The 19,365-nt window shown below is 41.7% G+C and overlaps 6 protein-coding genes and 1 pseudogene across 8 annotated transcripts; 5 read left to right on the forward strand and 2 right to left on the reverse strand.

Annotated features, from left to right (window-relative positions):
* Nucleotides 1-214: 214 nt before the first annotated feature.
* Nucleotides 215-1,137, reverse strand: LOC6560652 (glutathione S-transferase 1). The gene has a single exon (XM_001986952.2). The coding sequence runs from the start codon at nt 1,052-1,054 to the stop codon at nt 359-361; it is 696 nt and encodes a 231-aa protein (XP_001986988.1). The 5' UTR covers nt 1,055-1,137; the 3' UTR covers nt 215-358.
* A 911-nt stretch (nt 1,138-2,048) lies between these two features.
* On the forward strand, nt 2,049-3,209 carry LOC116805049 (annotated as a pseudogene).
* A 176-nt stretch (nt 3,210-3,385) lies between these two features.
* On the forward strand, nt 3,386-4,151 carry LOC6559131 (glutathione S-transferase 1). The gene has a single exon (XM_032734836.2). It carries the CDS (start codon nt 3,411-3,413, stop codon nt 4,062-4,064), a length of 654 nt encoding a protein of 217 aa, XP_032590727.1. The 5' UTR covers nt 3,386-3,410; the 3' UTR covers nt 4,065-4,151.
* A 324-nt stretch (nt 4,152-4,475) lies between these two features.
* LOC6559132 (glutathione S-transferase 1) lies at nt 4,476-5,294 on the forward strand. Its single transcript, XM_001986954.2, has one exon. The coding sequence runs from the start codon at nt 4,500-4,502 to the stop codon at nt 5,163-5,165; it is 666 nt and encodes a 221-aa protein (XP_001986990.1). The 5' UTR covers nt 4,476-4,499; the 3' UTR covers nt 5,166-5,294.
* Nucleotides 5,295-6,601: 1,307 nt separating this feature from the next.
* Nucleotides 6,602-7,400, forward strand: LOC6560173 (glutathione S-transferase 1). The gene has a single exon (XM_001986955.3). The coding sequence runs from the start codon at nt 6,656-6,658 to the stop codon at nt 7,319-7,321; it is 666 nt and encodes a 221-aa protein (XP_001986991.1). The 5' UTR covers nt 6,602-6,655; the 3' UTR covers nt 7,322-7,400.
* LOC6560174 (protein immune deficiency) lies at nt 7,375-8,914 on the reverse strand. Its single transcript, XM_001986956.2, has 2 exons — nt 8,131-8,914; nt 7,375-8,070 (listed from the first exon to the last, which is right to left on the reverse strand). The coding sequence occupies exons 1-2, from the start codon at nt 8,806-8,808 to the stop codon at nt 7,909-7,911; spliced, it is 840 nt and encodes a 279-aa protein (XP_001986992.1). The 5' UTR covers nt 8,809-8,914; the 3' UTR covers nt 7,375-7,908.
* A 221-nt stretch (nt 8,915-9,135) lies between these two features.
* On the forward strand, nt 9,136-17,717 carry LOC6560106 (vigilin). 3 transcript variants are annotated; one of them, XM_043214352.1, is made up of 7 exons: nt 9,136-9,159; nt 10,472-10,550; nt 13,238-13,319; nt 13,381-13,628; nt 13,699-15,552; nt 15,612-16,973; nt 17,039-17,717. In XM_043214352.1, the coding sequence occupies exons 3-7, from the start codon at nt 13,289-13,291 to the stop codon at nt 17,453-17,455; spliced, it is 3,912 nt and encodes a 1,303-aa protein (XP_043070287.1). In that variant the 5' UTR covers nt 9,136-9,159; nt 10,472-10,550; nt 13,238-13,288; the 3' UTR covers nt 17,456-17,717. The 3 variants fall into 3 exon arrangements, with proteins under 3 accessions (XP_043070287.1, XP_043070288.1, XP_032591242.1); XM_043214353.1 differs by having other exon boundaries at nt 10,475-10,550; XM_032735351.2 differs by lacking the exon at nt 9,136-9,159 and having other exon boundaries at nt 13,699-13,815; nt 13,915-15,552.
* Nucleotides 17,718-19,365: the final 1,648 nt, after the last annotated feature.

Raw genomic sequence — 19,365 nt, forward strand, 5'->3', positions numbered from 1 at the left:
ACTTATTATGTTATGTTATAGTACGTCACTAGTAGCTTGTTGCCTACGTTACAAGAGTCCTTCTAAATTAACATGATCTAAGCTCAATTAATTTTCTAGAGTAATAAATAAATATCTCTCTTACTAAACTTTACATAAGAAATAAAACTGTTTAAATTCATTTAAAACTGAGGCTTTTTATTATAGGTATTTTATAGTCGAGCACAATAAGCTATGTATAGGAAATGGTCAGATGCAAATTTTGTGGCAGACAGGCAAATACATGAACTTTATTCAAATCGCGGTTACATGAAGAAATACATAAGCCAAGAAGGAACAACAGAAATATAAACTGCTCTCATTATGGGGTTTTATTACATTACAGTTTGACGGCGCCGCTTTTGATGTCCGCGAAGGCCTTCTGCCAGAGTTTGTCGAACTGCTTGGGCAGCTTGGCGCGCACTTGGTCGGCGAGGAGTCGAGCTCCCTGGAGATTGGCCTCTTCGTAGTAGGGCAGCGAGGAGATTCGGGCCAACCATGCGCTCAAATTGGGATATTCAGTGGGATCGATCGGTGCATAGCTCAGATGCAAACTGCTTAACGTCGAGACAATGCTGAAGTCCGCAATGGTCAGCTGTTGACCGGCCAGATACGCCTGGTCGACGAGGAATTGCTCCAACACTGCGTATGTCTCATGTAGTTGGTCAATCAGATCCTTGGGCAATTCCGTTATGTTTTCCGTGAAGAGCAGATGCTGTAGCTCCTTGAAAGCAACGAACAGAACGCCAGATTCATAGTGTAATCGCTGATCGACAATGGCTCGCTGGAGCGGCTCCCGCGGATACAGTGCATCATCCCCATCCTTGGCATATTTTTGCACCAGATATCCGATAATGGCATGAGACTCCCAAATGGCAGCGTCGCCATCCTCCAGCGTCGGCACCGTAGGCAGTTGATCATATCCTGCCGGCATATCCACTTGCCGGAACTCGTAATCCAGCTCCAGAGCGTGCAACGTTAAGAGGATAGCGCGCTCGGATGGATTCATCCGTGTTCCATGCAATGTGAGCACCATTGTGAAGGATCTCTAAGGAATCTCTCTGTCGGGTATTTTTGCTTGCGCGGTCTTTAGCTGCTTTAGGGTGATGATCACAATTTCCGACTGACTGCCAGCAACTAGTCAGTGCACAAAAGTGATGTTAAGCATATGTTTAGATAAGATTAGATACTCGACAGTGCTACTTACAGGTAAAAAAAAAAAACAAAGACGTCATAATGCTGCAAGTTTAAGTTGTTGCCTGATTGTTTATTAATGCTACAGATAAGTAACTTGGCTTTCAGATTGCCGTTGCCTACCAAACACTATCTACGACTAAGTCAATATTTGCATAGAGCTCGCAGCATATGTCATTTAAGAATTTTATTTAAATTTGAGTAATACGCTTGACAATATATTTTTCGAAGGCACCGTTACCATGATTCATGATTCACACAATTCGCCAGTTTGTGCGTTTCACATGCATAAATTATTTAAATTCAATCAACTTATTATAGTATATGTGTAGTATACCCTATAGACACCTATCGTGTCGGTTTGTTTAGTTTATTATTTAATATATTTATAATGCATTTATTTATTAAATGATTACATCCTAACTTTATTATTTTGCTATTACTATTTCTTTCAGATCGCATGATATATTATTATTGTAAAATTATTATGATCTTTGTATTAATGTATTTTCTGTCCTATCTTAAACGTTTAAGTCGCTCAATTTAAAAGGAATTTATTTATAATATGAGAGGTTCTATATTATTATATTTTTCTAATTGTAAAATTTGATTTAAGATTTTAAGTAACTTTTCCAAGCTTCAATTCATTTTCAAAATTGCTTTTTATTGAAGTTAGTTTGCAGTAAGCTGAGGCATAGTAAATTTGTTGACCGTTTGAATTTCGTTTGGTTTTCAAGGTGAGTATTCAATTACTTTTGGAGTAATTATACCATTTGTGCTAATTTTAGTATGTCCTTGGCCACAGCCACAGGTTTCCCAGGCCTGGCTGGCGTCCGACTATAAAAGGACCTGTCCGCCTTTCATCGCATTCAGTTGCAGTTTTCAATCACCGCTGAAACATGGGCAAAATTCTTATCTATGGCATGGAGGCCAGTCCACCAACACGCGCCTGTCTGCTAACGCTCAAGGCACTGGGGCTGCCCTACAGTTAGTGATTGTGAATTTATTAGATGGTGAACATTTGTTGCCCAATTATCTGGAGAAGAATCCGCAGCACACGGTGCCTCTAATGGAGGATGGTGAATTTGTCATCTGGGATTCGCATGCCATAATGGCCTATCTGGTGGGTAAATATGCACCAAACCACGCTCTCTATCCGACGGATTGGAAGAAACGCGCTATTGTCGATCAGCGGCTGCACTTCGATTCGAGTATGATGTTCACGGGCTCACTGCGTCCCATAACGCGAAGATTGCTCTTTCAAGGTATCCCAAACATTGAGCAGTCCAGCTTAGATACCGTGGGTGAGGTCTATGATATTGTGGAAGTTCTGCTCGGCGACAACGATTATGTGGCTGGCAGCGAGCTCACCATAGCCGATTTTAGCTTTGTAACGTCGATTGGCTGCTTGTTTGTGTACTTGGAACTGGATCCCGGCAAGTATCCAAAGATATTGGAATGGCTGGAACGTCTCAAGGAGTTGCCCTACTATGAGGAGGTCAATGGCATTGGAGCCGCACAGCTTGAGGGTCTGCTCAAATCGAAAAACTTTACAATTTTATCGTAATCCCAGGTCGGAGTAAATCACTTACTTATCGCACTTATGCCAATATTTAGCGAACAAGAGAGCAGCAAATACACGGCAATTCTCTTATGTTAACAATAAAGTTATTGTTTATGTACTTGCAATAGAAATAGCCGAGTCACTACGAGTCAGCATCGACAAACAGCTTGAAACAATTGATTGTCAATTGCTTATTTTAGTAGAACACAACTAGTGTAGAGTAGTGTGTGTATATATGATGAGCAAAAAAAAACACACTTAAATAGGCAATCGAATGTACAAAGATAGCCTCTCAGCGAAACAATCCGCAAATAAACACGAATGAGAGCTCTCTTAAAACACAATATTAACTCAAAACACAGTAGAACAATTCACATTGCTTAATTACCATGGAATTTGTACACTGTAATGTTCAATAAACTTACTTAAAAATAGTTTTCAATTTGGTTTCGATTTATCAATAGCATTGTTGAAGAGAGAGAGAGAGAGAGTAAAATTTACTCTTGAGCAACAGTAACTTCTCTCAAAAATAATTGGACATTTTGGGCGTCTCTCTTCTAAAGGTCGAGTCATATATAAGCGTTGCCGCGACCCTTGACTAGTCAATAATAGTTGATATAGCCAAGCAGTCAACATGGTGAAGCCAATTCTCTACGGAATCGATGGCAGTCCGCCCGTGCGTGCTGTTAAACTTGTGCTGGCTGCTCTCCAATTGCCCTATGACTATAAGGTGGTCAATGTGCTAAATAAAGAGCAGCATTCAGCGGAATACCTGAAGAAGAATCCGCAGCACACGGTGCCCATGTTGGAGGATGGTGAAGCGTGCATTTGGGACTCGCATGCAATCATGAGCTATTTGGTGAACAAATATGGCAAAGATGATTCGCTCTATCCCAAGGATCTGGTGAAGCGCGCCCGTGTTGATCAACGTATGCACTTTGAATCCGGCGTCGTATTTGGCGATGCTTTTCGATCCGTTACCAAAATAATTCTATTCGGCGGCATGACTGTGGTGCCCAAAGAACGCATTGAGGCCATTATTCAAGTGTACGATTTTTTGGAGGCTTTCCTCAAGGATCACGATTACATGGCCGGCGATCAGTTGACAATTGCCGACTTTAGTCTCATCTCATCGATCAGCTCGCTGGATATCTATGCGCCCATCGATTCCGCCAAGTACCCGAAACTGAGTGCATGGGTTAAGCGTTTGGCAAAGTTGCCGTATTATGGGGAAAATTCTCAGGGTCTTCAACAATTTGCCGCCGTTGTTAAAAGTAAACTTACATAGTGACAGCATAAGCAAATCAAAAGTGTTATCAGTTGTTCATAACAAACATACATATGTAGTAAATATATTTCTAGAAATGTTCTTATCAAAAATCGCTCAAATTGTTTAAATGCTTTCAGTGTGTGTACATTTTATCTCTGTGTGTGAACTAAAAAGAGAACAAGTAGCCAAACAGTTAACGGCTTAGGTGCTCTTCATAAAGTTCTAAACACATCTCTCATTTATCGATGGGAATTCGAATTAAAAAAGAGTGCAAGCTAAGAGAAAGCAATTCAGTTTTCAGACACGAATGATGACATAATGCTAAGAGAACATCTGAAGTTGGTTTCTTCAGCGAGCAGTCCAAAAAACTAATTAACATACAGCTAATTTTTTGGCTTCTGCTTTGAAAAGCTCTTCAGCAGGTAGTCTGTATTCGCATTGCGAACCTTCAACATGGTTAAACTGACGCTTTACGGCATTGATCCCAGTCCGCCAGTGCGCGCCGTCAAAATGACGCTGGCAGCACTGCAAATCGCTTATAAATATGTTCAGGTGAATGTGCTGAAGGGAGAGCAGCTGTCGCCGGCTTATCTGGAAAAGAATCCTCAGCATACGGTGCCCATGTTGGAGGATGATTCGGCGCGGTTTTGGGACTCGCATGCGATAATGGCGTATCTGGTTCGTAAATATGCCAAGGATGATGCGCTGTATCCCAAGGATTACTACAAGCGCGCCCTTGTCGATCAGCGATTGCACTTTGAATCTGGCGTTGTATTTGCCAATGCTTTGATAAGCATCACCAAAATGGTCCTTTTCCATGGCAAGACTGAGGTGCCCAAAGAGCGTTTGGAGGCCATTGTTGAGGCCTATGAGTTTGTGGAGGTTTTCCTCAAGGATCAGGACTACATAGCTGGAGATCAACTGACCATTGCTGACTTTAGTCTTATCGCATCGATCAGTTCAATGGTGGCCTATGTCGAAATTGATTCTATTAAATATCCAAAACTCACCGCTTGGATAAATCGCATGCAACAGTTTCCATTCTATGCGGAAAATGAGAAAGGTGCTCGTCTTTTTGTGGCTTCAGTTAAGAAGGCCAAGTTTACAGTGGCACCATAAGTTTTGAGTAAGGGCAAAATGATAAAATGAATATCTAATAAAAACAACAAACAAAATCGCTAAAAGCTTTGCTATTGACAAATCTCTTAAGCGTTCTTCTAAAATCGAAATACTCCCTTAAATTTAATGAATCATTCTCTCAGAGTCTAATTTTATTTGATAAACAAATTGTTTTGCGTATTATTTTTTAGTAAATTATAACAAGTGTTAAATTGTTACTCAAAGCTTTCAGAAAATGACATTTATTATGATATATATTTGAGATTGTAACCGTTATCAGTTATATTTGTATACCCTGAACCCATTAAAAATGGGTATAATGGTTTTGTGCATCTCCGCATCTTCGACCCCTTAAAGTGTATATATTCCTGTTCAGGGTCAAAAGCCGAGTCGATATAGCCATGACCATCTGTCCATACGTCCGTCTGTCCGTATGAACACGCCAATTTGAGAGACTATAAGAGCTAGAGACTTCAAATTTGGAATATAGATTCTCGTATACCCGGCGCAGATTAAGTATGCTTTATTTTATCGATAAGTAACTCCGTTTGTCAAATATCGATACATTTCGATTTCCGATAGCAATAAATACTACAATTTTAAAGGCAGAGTCTTCTAATTTACACAGAATATACATATGCATGTTATAGATCAACTACCCAAATTTCATCAAGATCGGATGAGAAACACCCAAGTTATAGGCGAAAATATATTATCATATATCATATATATTCTCAGAGCACCGTTTCCCCGTTACGATTGCGTGTACGTATATATGTATGCATGTATGTATTCTAGAATAGAAATGTAAACTAGAATGTATTTAACAACGGGGCTGAGGGTATATCGTAGTCGAGCTCACTCGACAGCTCACTACAGCACTCTTACTTGTTCAAATTAAAGCTGTTAATCATGTGAAGACAGCGATTATTTAATTACTGCTCAGAAAATAAAACACATGTGCTTTTCAACCAAAAATCATAGTATAATAATTCAATTTGATAACTAGTAGAATCAATGACCTTTGCATAAACTGCAAAATTTGGGACCGTTATCAGAATATTTGGACTTGATAATCTTATCTGTGCACGCTTTGAAGTCAATTAAAAGGTTTTCCTAGAAATCAAACGAAACCATAACTATTTTTGATTGCAACTTCTTTTTGGGTACGAGACTTAAACAATGTATTTATAGATTGTATAAGGCAAGAGGCACAATAATCACATGTGGCTGCAAGGCCCAGAATTTCACAACAATTATAATATGTCAATTGAAATTAGAAAATCTAGAAAATCCCCGCTAGTAGTGATTGTTGTTTGACCTTAGATTACTCGTCTGGCACAGATCCAAGCTACGAAAAAAACCGAAACCGAAACGAATTTCGATTATATAAAAAGCTGCAGCAAATTCAATTCACAATCTGACGATTTTAGTGCAATTGAAACAGTTGGAGCGTAAGCACGCTTCGATTTGCAATTCCAATTTAAATAATGGGCAAATTAGTGTTGTATGGCTTGGAGGCGAGTCCACCGGTGCGTGCCTGTAAGCTGACACTTCACGCCCTGGGTCTTCAGTATGATTACAAGCTGGTTAATCTGCTGGCTGGTGAGCACAAGAGCAAGGAGTACACTCTGAAGAATCCACAGCATACGGTACCCCTACTGGAGGATGATGGAATCTGCATTTGGGATTCGCATGCGATAATGGCGTATCTGGTGCGTAAATATGGCAAGACGGATGAACTGTATCCCAAGGATTACTACAAGCGTGCCGTTGTCGATCAACGCCTCCACTTCGATTCGGGCGTCATATTCCAGGGCTGCATTCGTGAGATTGCCCTGCCGGTATTCCATCATAATCAAACGGAAGTGTCGAAGAGCAAAATTGATGGCATCTACAGCATGTACGATTTCCTCGAGGCGTTCCTCGGCACCCAAGAATATATGACTGGTGCCACATTGACAATAGCTGATTTCAGTTATGTGTCCTCTGTGTCCGGCCTATTGGGTCTGGCGCCCGTCCAGGAGCAACGTTATCCACGGCTAAGCGCCTGGCTCGAGCGGATGGAGCAGCTGCCCAACTATCGGTCAAGTAATGGCAACGGCGCACAAATGTTAATTGATATGTTGGCCGCAAAGATCACAAAAGTTAACTGATTGCAACTATATTAATATAATAATGTATTAAAAATTACATAATAAATCTCACCGATTTACGTCTTGTTTTATTGCAAAAGATTACTCGAAAAGAATGCACATATTACCTAATCATATACTCGACTTAAATATCACATTCACATTTTTAAAAAATAAGTTGCTTTGTGGACAAACTTTAAGGCATTTATTCGAAAGTTAAATGAACAGTAGTCGCTCGCTAATTGGAACGCAATGAATTTAGATATACTCTCATTTTTGCAGGTACTTTCAAGCTATTCAATAATTTTATGAACTACCAAATTTTAACAAACAAATTTGAAACTTAACAAAAATGAATCAAAAGTAAGAACTTGGCAATTCTAATTTGCGAGCATCAACTGTATTATACAATGCCGTTTGTCAAAAAATCGTTAACAAATTATTGCACAAATGCTTTTGTTTTGCTGAGAGCGCAAACAAGTAGTGGAAAAATGTTAAGGTAGCCATATGCTTAACTACCAATATTAGAAAGGCTAACAATTAAATTAGTGACTAACTTTAAATTTTTTCATTGGGGGAAGTACAGCGCATGTTGATTTAAGCGCTAACTAACTGGATGTCTTACGCTTCTCGAGTGCTTTCCAAACCAGTTTCATGCGCTGCACGCACTCACGATGCTGTGTCTCCCACAGCAGCGTGGTGAGTCGCCCCACAGTGGCGACACCATCGTCAGCACCACGTACCCACTGCAGGAGCAGCTGATATATGACCTACAATTGAAATGAAAAACTTAAGAGCTGTACAGCCACATGTATATAATAATAGTATACCTCTTTGATATTGCCGTGCATTTGGTGATCGATAATCGCCTGCTCGATCTGACCCTCGGAGTGGCCCAGCTCGCGCATTACTTGCTTCCAGCCTTCGCCAAGATGTGTGGCCACCGTGTCCAGCAGTCGATGATCGGGCTCCTGTTGCGACTGCATCATGGCCACAATGCTAACGGTTTTGCGCGGCACATGACGTTTGCCTTCCAGCGAGGTGGGTAAAATGGCTCCTGCAACCTCTTCTGTGGTGCTCGTGCTGCCCTTGCGTGAACTGCAGGCGCTCAGGCTCTGATTGAAATTGTAAACGGAGCCAAAATGCAAGTTGCTGGCATTCGAGAAATTCATGACCACCTGTTGCTGTGCACTATGCACATTCATTGTGTTCATAGTGTTGTTGTTGCTGTTGTTAGCTAGGGCGGAGCCTGGAATCTGTGCTGATTGGACGACATCCATGGAATTGTAATTGGGATCGGAGAGTTCGCGCAACACGGACTCGGTTAGGTCCGCTGATGGTGTTGGTGTATTCGAGGCCAGCGATAGCGCCCCGCTATTGTTATCTTCCTCGCTAATGGGCAATGCGTCTGTTTCCAGTCGTCCCTCCTCCGTATTCATATTCGTATTGTTGTGCTTATCTTTGTTGTTGCCAAAAAAGTTGGGTACCAAACTCTTTAACTTGGGCATGTCGCGTATTTTTGTCGCCGATTTCTGTTCTATAAATAAACTATCTTTCGGAAATGCCAGAGAACGGGTACTTTCCGTGCAAACCGAAGAATAAGAAAAAAAGCTACTCGCTCTTTTGTCTTTGTTGTGAATGGCGCTAAGGATGGTAAACAGCCAAATTGAGCAATGGACATTGTTATCGATTAGTGCTCTCACACAACACCCACAACATGAAAACTTTCTGGCAGCACTGATTTTCTTGTGCCCGCAGCGTTGCCACTAGAAAAACGCCATGTGGCAACACGCTGCATTTTGCCACGTTCGCTCAGTTGCTCATTCATTCACTTTACTTGGAGTTGATATCCGTTTCGTGTGCGTATTGCAGTTCTAAGTAGAAAGTCTAAACTTAAAATTAATCAAAAAGATCTATTTAAAAGCGCTTAAACACTGAGACAAACTGTGCGCGCTCAAAAGACCAATTTCAATTGCTAAACTTAAATAAAAATGTGCTTGAAATATAAGTGAAGAAGGCGGCGCCGACTTGAGAGAAAATTGAGGCCGCGGCTGCCGCAACGTGGAAACTTCTTACTTGCATTTCAAAAGAAATACAAACAAAATTCAGTGCAGTATGCACTACATGTTCAAAATACGTAAATTCTTAAAAAGAAAATTCGCCTCAAATCAAAAAAAAAAACATAAAACAACGTGTTTTTTAATAGTATTATCAACCGCACGGTCGGTCTGCTGTCGTCGTCGTCACACATATGCAGGGCACGGACACGGGCACTCAAACACACACACAGCGCTCAGAGAAAGACACGAAAGTCAGAGCCATATTTCATTGGCGGTGGCGGAGTCTACGACGTCGTCCACGCATACACCCATAAAACTATGCATATGTATATATGTATGTGTGTGTGTATGTGTGCCTATGTCCGATTGACAGCAGCGGGAGCAGCAACAGCAAAGACAGGCGGCAGCGTTTATGTTAGTGTGTTAGTGCGCGCGTGCCTCTCTGTGTGTGTGTGTGTGAGCATGAGCCATACGATTTTTGAACTTTTGGCATTCGTCTTTAAAATACATTTCGTCTAACTAAAATGACCAAAAAAAAATTGTATACTACTTTTAGAGTGATCAAACAAGTTGAAAGCATTAAAAACCTTTCACTCATATTTACTCAACTACGCACTCTTTCTTGCTCACTCGTCGCTTCCGCCTACACACACTCACACACACACATATATTTTATGCTCCACTTTTTGTTCCGTGCGCTTCACTGCAGTGACATCAACAGAACAATAATAATTGTCCAATAAGTGGCCCGCATATTTATGCATAAAGGTCGCCGCTAGTTTTGCCATAGGGCAGCACCACTGCACTCTCTCCTCTCTACTCTCACTCTCTCTCTATATCTCTCTCGGTCTTCCTGTCTCTCTCACTGTACTCTTTTTTGAATTGATGCACATTTCTGTTAATAAACACGGCAGAGGCCCGCCATAGTTGCCATATGCTCGGCCAATTGCATTCAGTGTAGTGTATTTGGGGCATTTGCACAGCATACAAAACATGTTTTTCCGTTAGTTTTGAGTCTGATTTCTTAATTGTCATTTTACGATTCACTTAACGAATACGAATGTATAAACTTATTAATATACAAATTCTTATGCATTTCTTTGTATTACAGCAGGAGACACGCCAAGTTGATCAAACTGGATTTTGTTAAAGGACAAATTTAGGCCGGATTTTTTGGATTTTACAGTACAGTAAGTTGAACAACCTGACCAATAAACTGTTTACGATCTTCACTACATTCAATATTCCGTATACATTTGCATAACTTAACATTTTAAACATTTCTGTGCGTGTGTGTCTGTGTGAGAGGGCGGGCCAGCTGTGCTGCCAGCGTTTTCTCAACCGAAACAAAATCTAGTTTTTGGTAGAAAGCGCGCCACCAGATATGTTTATCCAATTTAAAGACAGGAACTCAGTCAGCCTTTTAAATCACATAATTAGTCTTTGTATCACCTCACGTACCTGAAAATATCCAACAAAAAAATCACTGCATTTTAAAAAGCCAGATCTAACGTTAGAAAAACACGTAATTGGCAACTCTGAAGAAGTAACTGTCTTCTGAGGTATGCAGCCGACTTTCATGCAGAAACTGGCTACGTCAAGGCTTTAATTTTTGCTTTCCGTATTTCTGTATATAGAGTCGAAGTATATATATATATTTGTTCATCCTCTGCATGTGGGAGCAACAATATGCTTAAATAACACCACTCAAATTAATATTGGTCTGAGCACCTTACCCAAAAAAATTTCTATATGTAAATGTGCATAGAAAATGCTGAAAGCTGAACTTTGGGTGGCTTGTCGACGACAACGTCAACGTCGTCGCTGCAGCGCATGCATATGTATTTAAACATTTACATATGTAGACACGTATAAATGTGTGTGTGTGTGTGTATTATTTTTATATTTATTTTTTACCTGTGCCTGTCTTTGTGCTGCCTCGAAAGGTGCCAAGCTAAACCAATACAAAAGCAACGAAAAATCAAGAAGTGCGCATGCAGCGCAGCGCAGAGTACAACACATACATGCATACGTAAGCACACACACACACACACACGCACGCAAACACACAGACAGACTTGACGATCGGTTCATGTAGTTGCCGGCTATCATCCGGTTTTATAGCTGCTCCCCCTTGTAACCCCCCTAACAGAGCAGTTCATCAAGCTAGACTCCCTCTCTCTCTCTCTGTCTCGCTCGCTCACACTTGGATTGTTTCTTCTTTTGACACATTTTTACACGATACCCTCATGCGTGTCGGGCATCCATGGCATTGTAATGTAATTTGTAACGCGGGCGAGATTAGTTATAAGCTGATCAGTTTTTAAGTGAAATACCTACAACTTAAATAGAGTAGAATTACGTATTTTTGTAATCATTAGAATTGCCAAAACAAATTGACTACGATAAATCATCTAAATAAATAAATAACATACATATTTTTCTTTACCTTTTATAAGGAATTAAATGACTTAAAACCTGTTATAGATTCCGTAGGGTATTTAGTAGCAGTTTGACAGAAGCGGCTTTTCTTTTTCGTTCATTTTGTGTGTACGTGAAACCAATGGCGATAGTGGCAACGTCTTTTGTTGTTCTTTTGGCTGCTGCTGTTGCTGTTGCTAAAGCAGAAGAAAATGTAGGCTAAAAAAACTTGTTGGGCGCTGATTTAGAAAACCACAGACTCACACGCATACACAGAGAAACACACACACAAAGAGAGACACACACAAATGCAATGAAACACACAAACACCAAACCAGGGGCAGTTTTGAACAAGTGCATGTCTTTAACGGTATTCAGAAGAAATACTTGGTAACGAAGAATGCTGATACTCTCGATCTCTCTTCCGAGCTTGTGGTCGTTTCTTAACCTTTCACCGGTCCAAACCGGACTTTTACTTCTGATAATAACAGTTATTTCTGCGTATATTGTATAATTACTTATATGTGTAACGTGCGTATTGATATATCTGGCTCTTATCAGACTGGTTCGATAGCTATCAGCTATTCGCTTTGAACGGTTTTGCCAGCGTGGCCGCACAAAATACAAAATCTGTCCACTTATCACCCGTTGCTCAGAAGTCAACATACATAGACATATATACTATATACATACAAATGTATAGCTTGCTCATAGCAAATATTTTGACATTACGTGGCCATTTAGCGTTTTCTTTAGTTAAGAACTAACGTCTAACGCTTGACTAGAATTGGTCTATCAGCGAAGCGAGCCGAGATCCCCCGTCTTTCTCTGTGTCTCTGCCACCCAAACGTTCCTATAAATATAAACGCACGCTGTTATCATTGGAACGTCAGCGACATGCGGGTCGCTGCCTTATCAATACCCAAGAAGATTTTCATGTGCCTAATGCCCAAGTTTCTAGGTTTATCTTGGGTTTATTTTCGTTCCATTCGTTACAATCGAGCAAAACAAAAGAAAACTCCAATTAAAACACGAATATTCGTGCTCAGTTCCAACTTTCACAATAAAAAACTTCAATTTTTATCATTTAATTCTGTACATGTGATAACTTTAAAAAATATCCCGTAAGCAAAAGTATTTAAGATGCATTGGAGCTGACAGTATGTATGATTGGAGATCAATAATAAATTAGTTGAATTTCACAATAATTACAACTAAAAAGATAATAAATGACGTAAAAGTATCCCACTTCAGATCTGCTTGAGGTGTATTTTTTTAATATAAAATATGAGTAAGAAGATTATAATAAATTGCCACAATGTAAATAGAAAAATGTATTTCTTATCTATGACAATTATAATATGTAAAGGTTTCATATTTGTCTACAATCTACATAGTCTTTTAATACTTTTTCGTTTCTTGTGGCTTAATGTGGTTTTTCTCTCTTTTTTTGCAGTGTTACTGTAACGACTTGGAACGAAAAAGGACTCTTCTCTTTTTTTAAGTAATGCAAGCAGTAGTGATGGAGGAATCTAACGGTGAGCTCTCATTTTAAGCATTGTTTTATTTTTGTATTAACTTTTACATTTTTGGCGACAGCAAGTAACATTGAGCAACAACCAAACGCTCTCAACAATGGCCAGGAACTGGTGTCGTCCACCGAGCAGCCATCGTCACCGACTCCGGTGGTCACGCCCACTAGTACCACCAGTGGTACCAGCAATGCAACGAACGCATTTAGCTATGACGATCTATTCCCGGCCCTGCCGACGAATTCGTCCGCTGGAGCGGCGCTAGGCCCCGCTGCGCCGGCAATTGCGCGTGTGACCAGCTCGCAGAAAACTCAGGTAAGTCCTAGAGATGATTATATTAATTAGAAATTATATTAATTGCGCCATCTTCCATGCCATCTTGTAGGTTCTGCATGTGCCCATGGAAGAGCGCAATTCAACGGATTCAGAGAAATTTGGTGAAGGCGAATCGAAACGCATTTGCCAGCAGATCACGAAGGATACGGGCGCCCAAATTGAGATTGTTAGTGGCAAGAACAAATCGCTCACGTTCCTGATCAAGGGCAAGCAGAGCGAGTTGCTTGATGCGCGTCGCAAGATTCTAATAGCCTTCTCGATGCAGGTCAGCCGCCAGGTGACCGTACCCCGCGAACACTATCGCGTCATTCTCGGCAAGCGTGGTGAGCGGCTGCGCGAACTGGAGCGCGTGACCGCGACACGCATCAATATACCGAATCAGGGCGATGAAAGCGATGTGATCACCATTGCAGGCACCAAGAATGGTATTGAGCGTGCCGAGCAAGAGATTCGTCAGTTGTCCGCGGAGCAGTTTAAGAAATCGTCAGATCGGACGACGGTGCCGAAGATCTATCATCCGTTCATTGTGGGCCCATATAATGAGAATTTGAACAAACTGCAGGAGGAGACGGGTGCCAAGATCAATGTGCCGCCGCAGCACGTGCAAAAGGAGGATATTATTATCTCTGGCGAGAAGGATGCAGTTGCCGCCGCAAAAGCAAAAGTGGAAGCCATCTACAAGGAGATGGAGAAGAAATGCTCGACAGTGAGCGTTGAGGTGGCCAAGCCACAGCATCGCTATGTCATCGGTCCCAAGGGCTCCACCATTGCTGAGATTCTGCAGCTCACCGGTGTCTCCGTTGAGATGCCGCCTAATGATTCCACCCTGGAGACAATAACGCTACGCGGTCCCCAAGTTGCTTTGGGCAATGCCCTCACCGTTGTCTACCAGAAGGCCAATTCGGTCAAGTCGGTGGAGATCAATGCGCCGCATTGGATACACAAGTATGTGATAGGTCGCAAGGGTGCCAACATGAAGCAGCTCGAGGAGGATTGCCCCAACGTGAATGTCAACTGTTTGGACAACAAGATCAAGCTCGAGGGCGATCCCGAGAATGTGGACAGGGCTGTCTCCTATTTGAACGACATCATTCGCAACTATGAGGAGAATTTCACATACGAAGTGATGGCGGTGAATCCATCGTATTACAAGCATATTATTGGCAAGGCGGGAGCCAATGTGAATCGTCTCAAGCATGAGCTGAATGTGAAAATCAACATTGAGGAGCGCGAGGGTGAGAACAATATACGGATCGAGGGACCCAAGGAGGGTGTGCGACAGGCGCAGCTTGAATTACAAGAAAAAATCGATAAACTGGAAAATGAAAAGTCAAAGGATGTGATCATCGATCGTCGCCTGCATCGCTCCATCATTGGCGCCAAGGGCGAGAAGATACGCGAGGTGAAGGATCGTTACCGTCAGGTGACCATCACGATACCGACGCCCAAGGAGAACACTGATATTGTGAAACTGCGCGGCCCCAAGGAAGATGTGGACAAGTGCCATAAGGACCTACTGAAGCTTGTCAAGGAAATCCAGGAGTCATCGCACATCATCGAAGTGCCAATTTTCAAGCAATTCCACAAGTTTGTCATCGGCAAGGGCGGCGCCAACATCAAAAAGATACGCGACGAGACCCAAACGAAGATCGATCTACCCGCCGAGGGCGATACGAACGAAGTGATTGTCATCACTGGCAAAAAGGAGAACGTCCTGGAGGCCAAGGAACGCATTCAAAAGATCCAGAACGAACTCTCCGACATTGTTACCGAAGAGGTGCAAATTTCGCCCAAATACTACAACTCCATCATTGGCACCGGCGGCAAACTCATCTCTGCCATCATGGAGGAGTGCGGCGGCGTCACCATCAAGTTCCCCAACAGTGATTCCAAGAGCGATAAGGTAAGAGAGATTTTAGAGATATCGAATAAATTATAATGTAATATTTGCTGTCCGTTCAGGTCACCATTCGCGGTCCCAAGGATGATGTGGAGAAGGCCAAGGCGCAGCTGCTGGAGCTGGCCAACGAGCGTCAGCAGGCCTCGTTCAGCGTTGAGGTGCGCGCCAAGCAGCAGCATCACAAATTCCTTATTGGAAAGAATGGTGCCTCCATACGCAAGATACGCGATGCGACGGGCGCCCGCATTATCTTCCCCTCGAATGAAGATAGCGACAAGGAGGCCATCATCATTATTGGCAAGGAGGAGAACGTCAATAAGGCCAAAGAACAGCTGGAGGCGATCATTAAGGAGTGCGACGAGGTCACCGAGGGCGTGGTCATCGTCGATCCCAAGCACCACAAGCACTTTGTGGCCAAGCGTGCCACCATTTTGCATCGCATCTCGGAGGAGTGCGGCGGCGTGATAATTTCCTTCCCGCGTTCCGGCACCAACTCGGCCACGGTGACCATCAAGGGCGCCAAGGAGTGCATTGAGGCGGCCAAGCAGCGCATCGAGGAGACCGTCGAAGATCTGGAGGCGCAAACAACCATCGAGGTTGTTATACCACAACGCCAGCATCGCACCATTATGGGCGCTCGCGGTTTCAAGGTGCAACAGGTCACCTCCGAATTCGATGTGCAGATTAAGTTCCCCGACCGTGATGCCACCGAACCCATTGAAAGTCTGACCAACGGTGTTAACGGCGAGGGCGAGGAAGGCGCCGACGGTGAGCCCAGCGCGGAGCAAGTGCGTCATTGTGACGTTATTCGCATCACCGGACTCATCGAGAAATGCGAGGCGGCCAAGCAGGCGCTGATTGATCTGATACCCATCGAGGAAGAGCTGAATGTTCCTTTCGATCTGCATCGCACCATCATTGGCCCACGTGGCGCGCGTGTGCGTCAGTTTATGTCCACGCACGATGTGCACGTCGAGCTGCCACCCAGCGACCTCAAGTCGGATGTGATTAAGGTCTCTGGCACGCCGGCACGCGTCGCTGAGGCCCGTGAGGCGCTCGAGAAGATGATTGAGGAGCATGAGGCGGATCGTGCTGATCGCGAGCTGCGCTCTTTTGTCCTCCAGGTGGAGGTCGATCCGGAATATCACTCCAAGCTGATTGGTCGCCAGGGCGCTGTCATTAATAAGCTGCGTGCCGATCATGATGTCAACATCTCGCTGCCCAAGCGTGATGATCCTAATCAGCACATCATTTCCATTACCGGCTATCAGGCCAAGGCTGAGTCCGCTCGCGATGCCATCATGGAGATTGTCGGTGAATTGCGAACGCTGCATCGCGAGGTCATCGAGATCGATACACGCATCCACTCGCACATTATTGGTCATCGTGGACGCACCATTCGCAAGATCATTGAAGACTACAAGGTACAACTGACAACTAAACTTGATTTGTATAATAACTGTGTACTTAATCTGAATTTATTTTCTAGGTGGACATCAAGTTCCCGTCTTCCGATGAAGGTCAAACCAATGCAAATGCTGTGACCATCATTGGCAAGGAGGAGGATGTTGAGAATGCCAAGGAGATGCTCTTGAGCATGGCTGAGGATTACGAGCGTGATTATTTGGAGAACTTGCCGCCATCGCCGCAACCACAAACTGTGGGCGCTTTCCTCACCGATCGCGCTGGCGCCAGTTCCGGTGCCGGTGGTGGTGGTAGTGGTGCTGGTAGCAACAGTAATGAGAATGGTTTTATCATCAAGGATGCACCGTGGGAGAAGAAGAATCAGGGCAAGAATCTAATTGCGCCCAATACCCAATCGCAGGAGGATTTCCCGGTCTTTGCTGCAGGTGGTGCTCCAGTTGCGGCCACGCCCATCACCTCCGTGTGGGGGCCGAAGAACTAAGCAGTTGCTTCAGTACAACAACGGCAGCCGTGCAGAGTGCGACGGGAATTTGGGTAACGGAACGAAACGGGGCGGACGGACGGACGGGGTGGGCGTTGAGCAGCAACGGCAGGCGTGCTCGGGGCGGACTCCTTAGTCGAAAACTAGTGTCAAAAATGGTACAGGTTGTCTCTCTTTCTCTCTTTCTCACCTCACTCATTCACTCCTAGGAGCTTTTCTACAATGCAATTCAAAAACAAACAAAATTATGCAAAAACAACAACTATTTTTGTATAATTTGATACAGAGAAACTCTGACCTCACACATCTACACACAAAAACATATATACATACAAAAAAGAAACATATACACACACACTCAGACACATGAAATTGCATTTATACAAAACAAGAAAAAAGCTAACAACATAAACATAAATGAAACTTTATATAGCGCTGAGTTCTGCTCCTCTTAGTCCTTGTTCCTGCCCATATTGTTGGTTTTGCCCCCATATGACTTAAATGCCAATTTTTCTTTTTTATAACCATATTTGATTTCAATCCATAATATTCTAATTAGTTCAAGCTACTTAAATTAAGCAAAAAATTCAACAAATGTTTTGTTAAAATTGGTTGCAACAAATTTAATTGATTGAAAATGATATTTAAATGAAGAAAAAAAACAACACAAATATTACGGTCAAAAACGAAATAATTGTAAGCATAAAATGTTAAATATTTACTATTGCTATTGCTGCTCTTCTTTTTATTACAAATCTATTGTTTTTCCACTGAGTTATATGAAGCTGTAAACTGAATCGAGTTATTAGTTTAATTTTCTGCCTATTTTGGGAGAGTGCATGTTTAAACGTTTTCTACCGTTGAATGTATAGTAAAAAACATTTGTAAATGTTTAGAACACATTAAAAGAAAATGAATTGGAACCGCAATTGATTAAATTACATACAAACATGTACTTTCAAATTATATAATATATATATAAACACATATATATAAATATAAAGATATATGTTAATTAACACACGCCTGCTTCTGCTCCAACAACCAATCAACCAGCTTTATACCCCACACAAGCCCCTTCACATTTCAAAATGAATACAAACGTTTTAATTTTGTGCAATCTTCTTGATTTATATTAAATTGTTTTCGACTTATATTTTCCACTTAACAACTTTAAATCAATACACGGCGCTCAGACCCTGTGTACAAGTTGTTGAAACATAAAGTATAAAAAATTTAAAAAATATATTAAAATTTTTTACTTACCATTCAAGATAAAACAAAACGACAAAAAAAACAACAAAAAACAAAATAAAACCAATAAAAAACGTAAACAAATTATATAGTTTGATTTTTTGTGTTTGTTTCTTTATTTCTTCTGTTTATTTTATTTTTATTTCATGCGATATTTATAAAACAAAAGAAAGATGAAGAAGAAAAACACCAAGAAAAACAGACCTGATAATGTAAATTTTTTAAAATATACATATTTACAACCAACTGCATTAGTAACTTTAAGAAACGTAGTAAATACAATACAAAGTATATAAATGTATATATTTTCCTATATTAACGGACGAAAAATCAAATGTAAAGCGAGACGTAGCGATGACGATAGCTGAAAAGCAACATTTTCACTTATGGCATTTTTTTTTTTCATAACAAGCTATTCAGATACGAAAATATTGTATTTTTATTTCTTTTGAAATACAAAAACAAACTCATAAAATTTGAATTCTACATGTGTTTATTTTTAATCCGCGCCAAGCAGCTGCCACAATCCTACTGGCAACGCCAATTGTCAGGCGACTATCGGTTGAGTGTAATCGGTTTTTATCAGAAAGCACAGCTACTTTTTCAGTGCTTCTTCTTGCACAGAAATTCTTTTTAACAACAAAAATTAATTGTCA

This window comes from Drosophila grimshawi, unplaced genomic scaffold, assembly GCF_018153295.1.
Source record: "Drosophila grimshawi isolate 15287-2541.00 unplaced genomic scaffold, ASM1815329v1 contig_1369, whole genome shotgun sequence".
Classification (NCBI taxonomy): Eukaryota; Metazoa; Arthropoda; class Insecta; order Diptera; family Drosophilidae; genus Drosophila; species Drosophila grimshawi.

Excerpts from the sequence above, each read along its gene's own strand:
- LOC6560652 (XM_001986952.2), bottom strand. The coding sequence starts at position 1,054 with ATGGTGCTCACATTGCATGGAACACGGATGAATCCATCCGAGCGCGCT.
- LOC6559131 (XM_032734836.2), top strand. The coding sequence starts at position 3,411 with ATGGTGAAGCCAATTCTCTACGGAATCGATGGCAGTCCGCCCGTGCGT.
- LOC6559132 (XM_001986954.2), top strand. The coding sequence starts at position 4,500 with ATGGTTAAACTGACGCTTTACGGCATTGATCCCAGTCCGCCAGTGCGC.
- LOC6560173 (XM_001986955.3), top strand. The coding sequence starts at position 6,656 with ATGGGCAAATTAGTGTTGTATGGCTTGGAGGCGAGTCCACCGGTGCGT.
- LOC6560174 (XM_001986956.2), bottom strand. The coding sequence starts at position 8,808 with ATGCCCAAGTTAAAGAGTTTGGTACCCAACTTTTTTGGCAACAACAAA. Across the intron at positions 8,071-8,130 it reads TGCACGGCAATATCAAAGAG|GTCATATATCAGCTGCTCCT; the intron begins GTATACTATTAT and ends TTTCAATTGTAG.
- LOC6560106 (XM_043214352.1), top strand. The coding sequence starts at position 13,289 with ATGCAAGCAGTAGTGATGGAGGAATCTAACG. Across the intron at positions 13,320-13,380 it reads AGTGATGGAGGAATCTAACG|CAAGTAACATTGAGCAACAA; the intron begins GTGAGCTCTCAT and ends TTTTGGCGACAG. Across the intron at positions 16,974-17,038 it reads AGATCATTGAAGACTACAAG|GTGGACATCAAGTTCCCGTC; the intron begins GTACAACTGACA and ends TTTATTTTCTAG.